Source organism: Taurulus bubalis, assembly GCF_910589615.1.
Source record: "Taurulus bubalis genome assembly, chromosome: 9".
Classification (NCBI taxonomy): domain Eukaryota; kingdom Metazoa; phylum Chordata; class Actinopteri; order Perciformes; family Cottidae; genus Taurulus; species Taurulus bubalis.
Genome location: NC_136597.1, coordinates 26,511,229 through 26,519,508, shown reverse-complemented (window position 1 = coordinate 26,519,508; position 8,280 = coordinate 26,511,229). Strand labels below are relative to the sequence as shown.

General features: G+C 45.4%; 1 protein-coding gene across 1 annotated transcript; it reads left to right on the top strand.

Moving 5' to 3' along the window:
• Positions 1 to 395: 395 nt before the first annotated feature.
• Positions 396 to 5,162, top strand: rassf9 (Ras association domain family member 9). Its single transcript, XM_079223627.1, has 2 exons — positions 396 to 522; positions 2,980 to 5,162. The coding sequence occupies exons 1-2, from the start codon at positions 431 to 433 to the stop codon at positions 4,223 to 4,225; spliced, it is 1,338 nt and encodes a 445-aa protein (XP_079079753.1). The 5' UTR covers positions 396 to 430; the 3' UTR covers positions 4,226 to 5,162.
• The last annotated feature ends 3,118 nt before the right edge of the window (positions 5,163 to 8,280 follow it).

Genomic DNA, 8,280 nt, shown 5'->3' with positions numbered 1-8,280 from the left:
GCATATAGTTAAAGGTGGTACCAAATCCCAAATACCTGCATCATTGTTCAGTTTAATATATAACAAGTCACCGCAATGTATAAATATGCATAGGTCTTTACTATGATTTATAACTAATTATACTGCACGTCCCTGTTAGTGGAGTTTAAAGCATGCAATTAAAAGTACAGGTGTGGCCTTCAGTGTGTCCCTCCCCTGATCTGCAGTAGTGTTTGCAGGGGTTCTTGAGCAGGCGTTGGTTTGAAACTCTTGAGGTCAAAGTCGCCGTGCTTGTTGTCTTTCGATCGCTTCAGGCACTCTGAATTCGTCGGGCTCGCTCACAGCTCAGGTATTTGCTTGGCCTCGTTCGTCTCCGTAACCATTAACCAGCCCGTTGCATTGTCGCGTACGCACCGCATTCCTGAGACCTCATTCACCACCCGTTTACACAATGTCCCAGTTGTGTGTTTTCGGGCCGCGTGGGAACCAAAAACAGTGGTATCGCACGGTGAAATCTGCAAACTCTGATAATGCAGCAGCAGTGTAAGTTCTCCCGCTCGGAGCATTTCTTAAAAACATCTCACCATCTTGTGTTGGCGTGCGGGGCGCGTTGTATCTGCAGCATCTTCAGAGGAAGTGGATTTGTGTGCTCCCTCCCTCGTAATGATGGAGGCTTGCAGTGAGCCAAGGTTTTCTGCACAGATAAAAAGACACGACGGTAACATGATGCAAGGGTCAGATGTGAAATCAGTTCTACATACCAAGGCGGAGAACACCAACTGACACTTGAGAGCGAGGCTGAGCGCACCTATAGTATTCATGTTTTGTAAACGCTCTATAGATAAGGCTGCTGTGTGCACTAAGCCATGAATGCAGCTCTCATTTGGAACTGAAATGCAAGCTTTAAAAAAATGCTTAAAGCTACCATGAGAAACTTTGTCTTGTTTACTTGAGCAGGCGTCAGTATAAAATTGAGAGCGTTTCATAAAACCTCCCCACAGTGACTTTAAAAGGAGAAATCATTTGAAAAAACGCGTTGCTTGAACAGTTTTGGCCTTGTGGTTTCTTTCACTTCTGTCAGATAACATAAACAAGTGTTTTGCTGAGCCTCAGCTCGACTCCTTCACTGACGTCAAGACTGTGGACTGCAGATGAAACTTGACATGAACCGGAATTACAAGCGTATTATTCTGATTTATTGCAGTTGCCGGTTTGAAGGAATTTTGTCCTGCTGGTTTTGTAACCGTCAGAGGAGGAGCTCCAGTTTTTGTCTGAGTGATATTATATAGATCGTCCTTCTCCGGTTCCTTTGAGATTGAACGGTCTGAAAGCAACACAAAAGAGGAAGTAGTGACTATATAATCCTCTTGTAACAGTAGGCTTTAACTTTAAATAAGAGTAATTCACTGACAGCCAGCTACCGTACATTAGTGTCGGAGAAATAAATCAAATGAATTGCAGAATATTGCGAACATTTCTGTCATAAACAATGACATGATACATCATTCTTTATCTGGAAATCAAATTGAAATGTCTGGCAAAGTTATCTACGTACTTGTTATTTGATTACTTGTTCGTGTTGTGGATGTCTGCATTTAACGACTGGATATTTGGTCCCGATATTACCGGTGGTCCATTAAGCATATCAAAAATTGATACCATCGGCCCATCAGAGGTCAATTTTTGAGCAAGTTTTACGGCCCAGACAAAAAGGTAGTGAGGGCCTTGGGGTTAAATAGCTCAGAACTGAAGCATTAAGTGATGAGTAACAGTCTAATAGAATCTAGCCAGGGAGCACCAATTGATCACATGGTGTTCTGCTCATTGACCTAATGGAAAACCATCAACATGGGATCAATTTAAGGAAATATAGAAAAGTAAAAGGACTCTTAAAGCATGACAGAATGTCTCCTGCTCATTGTGGAGCTCTGTGACTGCTGATGTTAAACTTGCCCATCCACTCATTTCCTGTCACTTCTCTACTGCCTGGGACGTAAAGAACGGTAACAAGAGTCCGGCTAGTTTTGGGTATTATGGCTCATGAATCATATCTCAATAGGTTTATGATTTTACCCTTTTGGTTCTTTTACAACATACTGAATACAAACGATGATGCCAGATGGCATGACAATTGATCAAATAGTGGCGGAAACATTTCACTAAAAACACCAGAAACATCAGAAATGCTTTATCCTCTTGGGACCATGCATGTCTGTACACGTGTCGCAACAAACCATCCAGTAGGTGTTGTGATAGTTCCCTGGGTGAAAAAGAAGATCTGCTTGTGGCACGAGAGGTAAAGCATTGGCATTACCAAAGTCAATGAGGTGCATCCTCAGGGCACCATGAATGTATGCACAGATTGTTTTACAAACCATCTATTAGATGTTGACATATTTCATTGGAAAAGTGGAAACTTGGACCGGACGGTGGCCCTGGAGGCTTCATCCTCTGGGGAACATGAATGTCTGTACAACATTGTATGAGAGTCCGTTTGGGCTGCCTGCCCTTAGACGATTAGTCAACTAATTGGGGATTTTGGTCATAGTCAACTAAGATTTCTTAATTTGAATGCTTTTTCATGCCGACACTTATGACCACATCTAAGGTATTCACAAGATTTAAGGTGGTGCTTTTGCGTGATCCTTAGTGGATCCAGATATGTTGATTAAATCAACGAATAGAACAGTCGACAACATCATGAGTGTTAGTCTCTTTGACCAAGGACAGCTCTAGAGTCTGATACGTTCTGGAAGTCCGGATCAAAGTGACGGACCAGTTGACAATCAGACCGACACCTACCAACCTCACCTGATTAAAAATACCCAAAGAGATATATACTCTTCAAAAAGTAATGAAAACACGTTTTATTGTTTGTCTGCACACATTTTAATGACTTCTGTGAGTTGTGAATATCTGCTGAGGGGTTAAGACTTCCAATGTTTCATCCCCCAAGCCACGATCGCTTGTCTGAGCTCTGTGTTTCTGTCTCTTTACCAGGACAAAGGATGCCGAGCCTGCGGAGGGAAAGGAGATCCAGGTCACGGTCTGCAACGAGGACAAGGTCATCTGTGGAGTGACGAAGCACACAACATGTGCAGATATGATTCAGGCGTTACTGGAGGATCACAAGTCGATCCCGGAGAGCAAGCGCCTCCTGCATGGGGAGGCCAAGGACTTCTGTCTCGTCGAGCGGTGGAAGGGCTTCGAGAGAGCTTTGCCTCCTCTCACCAGAATCCTGAGACTCTGGTTCGCCTGGGGGGACCAGAGACCCTTCATCCAGTTTACTCTCGTCAAAACCAGCGACTTTGTGCCTCAGCCCACCAAGAAGGCTGGAAAGTCCAAGGTGGCCAAGCCAAAGCGGTGGGAGCACGGCCGTGCTCAGTACAGCCAGCCTCTGCCGGTGGAGAGGCAGAAGCGCATGGTGAAGAAAGCCTTCCGGAAGCTGGAGAAGCTCCACAAGGAGAGCAAGAGCTCCCCGGGTGGCGACGAGATCGACCGGATGGTGCAGCTCATCCTCAACCAGGACCACGCCATCCGGGAGCAGATCCAACGCATGCAGGGACTGGATTTGGACATCGAGCAGTTTGAGCTGGAAGTGCAGCAGGAAGCGGAGCGCGAGAGTTTGGGGGCGCACGGCGACGAGCAGCTGCAGGAGTTCCTGTACACCAGCGATGGAGTCCAACAGCTCGAGCTGCAGGTGCAGAGGCACCAGGAGCTCATCCTCAAGCTGTCCCGGGACATTGACGCCGAGCTGAGGAGGGCCAACTTCCCTCAGGGCCAATATGGCGGCGGCGGTGGTGGCGAACCGGAAGGAGCCGCCGCCGCCGCCTCCTGGATCCCCTCGGAAACGGACGAGTCGCTCTGCGGCGACGAACTCCAGAGGCTGAAGGACGAGGTGCGACGCAGCCTCTACACCGGCGTGGCCCTCCACAACCAAGAGGCGGAAATAAGCAAGCAGCTGAAGTACTACGAAGCCACGCTGGCCTCCAAGGACCAGGAGTGCTGGCAGCTGGCGGCCCAGCTGAGCTCATTGCAGATTGGGGACGGAGCAGAAGAGGAGGAGTCCAGTTCTGTCCCGCCGAAGAGTGAGACTCAGTGCAGCGTCTCGCAGACGGTGAAATTCAAACCCAGCCCTCTAGACGTTACAGACACAGACTCAGACACCGGGATTAGCTCCACTCACAGCCAGGACTCGCTGTCGCCATGTCTCGACTTCCCTCCCCCGCTGGACACGGACGTTTGAACAACCCGGTTGACCCTGCAAGTCATAGTTCAGGGAGCACTGGCCCCAGTTTCTGTCATCACTGCATTCGAGTCACAGAACCGGAATCCTGGCAATCCTTTACGACAATATGAAGGTCAATTAAATTGGAACTGAAACAATTAGTTTATGGACGGCAATGAATGTGATAATGCACAACCTGTTTCAGGATTTCTTTTACGCAAAAAATGCAAAGAAATCTGTGATTTTAGCTTATCAAGCCCATTGATAGTGAATATTTTCTATCTTTGGATTGTAAGACGAGTAACAATTTGGAAAACAATGATTTGTTCAGTGAACAAGTTTTTTAAAAATCTTTTAATCCAGATTGACCAAATAATATTTAAAAGGAATATTTGGAATACCTTAAAAAAAAGCTGCAAATGTTCTGAAAGGTATACAGATGCTGAGGTATGTGACTCAAATAGATAACACATGTAAAACACAATCTGTAAAAATTTGTTTAATTTCCTAATAATGGTGTATGTTTGCTTCTCTTCCTTCTCAGTTCTCAAAATATTTATGAAGCTGCACTTCTTTGAACACACCTAAGTCTATGAACAATGTTGTTTTATATTAAAACAGATAGCTACCTGTTTTGGATGTAGAGTTTAAGATTTGTTAAAAATGTAACTTTCCTCTCGACGACGCTGTAAATATGCTGCTGTCTGTAAATGATTGTTTCCTATGACACGGGCACATTTTGTAAAGATAATTTGATAAAATAACATTTATTTATCGCGTAATCGAATTCTACAGATGAGATTCTTATCAAGACAGTTTCCCCCTCTGATGCAATAATCTCCATCTGCTACAGATATGACCAACACATAATGTGCAGGGGCCAAAACACAAAGTGTATCTGAGCTACATGTGTAAATCATGCCTTAAAATGCAAAAACTATTCAATAAAATGTACATTTTGACTTTCATAATAAACACTAATACTGTAAATGTCGCTAAGAGTAATCACTCATTGATGATGTCATATTTGATGAAGCTTGTAGGTGGTAATGGTGAAACCACAAGGGGCCGAATGTTACCGGGTCACCAGGAGAGAAGTGACACAGCTTCATCTCAGAGCGTCCTGTCCCTGAAGCGCATAATCAGACGACAAGCACAAACAGCAGCGAGCACTCTCCTCCTGTCAAGGCCGCGCTGACAGACTCACTTTGTACTCGTTGCAGAGGCTGCTGGGTATCCATTTCACCCCCTATCACCCTTCACCGCTTCAAGCCACTAAGTAACTCCACCAAGCATGAAAGGCCAGAGATCTTACAATGTGAACCATCTTGCACCGGTGCCTCACTTGTTGATGGAACAGTTTTTTTTTTGCATGTTTCACCAACAGGTACACGCACCGAGCCGATCCTGTTGGACGTTATTCTCATGCAAATCAGATCCGCCTTGAGTTCGCTGGAAATGTGAAAGGAAAGGAATGTAGAATAAGTGAGTCTGTTGTTCAAGGGAGGCCCTTTTCACAACCGGTAACGCACTCGGTTCACCTCATTATTTTATTGACAGACATGTCGAGGCACCTGCCGAGCGAACATAATGAGCGGATGAAGGAGCTCCCTGCACTCGTTCAAGTCGCTGTCGAGGCACCAAGAGAAGTTTAACAATCTGAATGGAAACTCCTCAGACAACTCTACTTACGCCGAGACAGAGGGATAGTACTCTCTGCCATTCAGGGCTACAGAGTCTTTGGAAGAGTCCAGCTTTTAAGTTTAAACTTTTTTTCAAGCATACTTTGTTAACAAATTGCTTTATAACCCGGCGTGACGTCACAGAGGCTGCAGCTCCAGGTGATGTTTACCTCGTGCCTCCGCCACTCAAAAGACTCGCCTACTCGGGAGCGCGTTTGCCGACAACAATAATTACCACTGACCAAAATGGCAATTAGGCTGACTGGGAACCCGCCTGTGCTCAGCCCTCCCAGTGACGGCGACTGGCCCGCCTGAGTAAACCATCATTTGTCATCAGCTGCGGTTTCAGTGCCGACGATGAAAAGCTGACGTTTAAAAAGAAAGGGGCACTCGTGTTCATCTTTCAGGTTCGTGCTTGTATTTGGGGTTCCCAGCTGAACATGGTGACATGCTTTCATGCTCAAAAAGAACTTTCATTCTCTGCTGCTGTCAGTCCTAATATACCGGGTACATACTCTGTCTGAAACACTCCGTTCTAGCGCCCGCCTCCTTCAGCTCCCCTCTTGTAGAAAGCCCAATTTCCTCTGATTGTGAGAAATATAATGGTGCACCTTTGCAAAGATAGTTCTCAATACCCAGACTGGGTCTTATTTCACATGCTGTATGTTGGTAGGCACTCCAGATACCCAAGTGCATGTGCTAAAGTACTGAAAAAGCTGGGTTTTTACTGAAATGTCCCTTTTTAATCATATATGTATATACAGAAGGTAGAATTTCCACCCAAAATATGTCAGACTGGACATAGTATGTGGAACACATGCTCAAATAGATTGATATGCATCTTTCGCTTTGTTAGGGCGATCACCAACGTTGGTTGAGGAGACAAAGAAACCAGATTGTGTCGATCAGGTCGTGGTTGATAAGACCCTCGTCTGCCCCGATCAGCTCCAGCCTTCATTAAACCACATCCAGAGCCTCCGAAGTCCTTTTCCACATTCATAACCACATTACCGAACAGGCCAGGAGCTCAAAGTGTCAGGGAACCTCATGGCCTCCACCTCCACAACGACACTGAAAGAGACGCGTACCAACCAGGATGAGACTCAAAACAGGAGGACAAGGAGACTTGAACGAGTAGGAAAGGAGGCAAAACAACCTCAAAGAGACACAAATGTACCACAAAGAGGTAAGACAGTTGCAAAGAAACAAAATGTGGCAACAAGGAGACTCGCAACGAGTAGGAAAAGAGGCAAAATAGCCTCAAAGAGACACAAAGCAACTAGAAAGAGACTCAAATGAACAACAAAGAGGCAAAACAGCTGCAAATGAGACCAGAAAGAGACTCGCAACGACTATGGAAAGCTGCAAAACAACCTCAAAGAGACACAAAAGGGCAAAACAACTAGTCAAAAATAACTGGAAAGCCATGATCCAAATTCTGACAGACTTTATAGTCGTTTAGCTTCCTGTTGGAGAGGTGATAAGAAGGATGCTCATTGGCTCATACTTCGTCCATCGTCCACGTGGGACAAACAACCTTCCCTCCAGATGAAGTCTCCAGAGTTTGAATGTAAATACACGGATCAACAAATCACTTTTGAAAGTTTGAAAAATCTAATTTGCAAGCTCCGATCAGTGAAGAAAGATCCATTATTTATGTAAACACATTCATAGGATTCATACAAAAGCTGCATACCATTTGGGAAACTGTTTTTACGTTCATGGTTGAGGGTGAGACGAGGCGGTTAATGTGCTAATGAGGCTTGTGGGCGGAGTCAGGCGCTCAAAGAAGCACGCAGTTTTAGTTGTCATCACGTCTTACATTAGTGCCTTGAGTACCTTCTAAAGCTCTGCAAATAAAATGGATTATTATTATTATTACTACATGTGCCAAAAACCCTGCGCTGCATCTGTTCCCACAACACGCCTGGCAGTAAACTTTAATTGATTACGTGTGAGTATTTTATGACGATGACGATGCCAGAAGCACAAATCAATCTTTCCAATCCTCGCTGCAGCAATTCATGGACCCGTCATCCCCCATGCATTCACAAAGGAAACAAAAGCATTACGTGTCATTAAATAAATGCTCATGCAGTGGCTTTGCACCGGTCCCATCAGCCAACTCACAGTCACATTTTAATTTCACTCGGACGAATCAGGACTTGTCAGAAGAGTTCAAGGGCCTCGGGTTTAATTGCCTCAATCAAAGCATTCAGAGCGCCATCGCATCCAAGAGGCATGAATCATCTGATGAAGAGCCCACGAGCAATAAACTGTCCCTGCTGCCAGGCAGCGACAACACAGGAGTGAGAGAGTGTGTGTGTGTGTGTGTGTGTGTGTGTGTGTGTGTGTGTGTATCTGCAGATGGTGGGAAACCTGCTGGCTGCT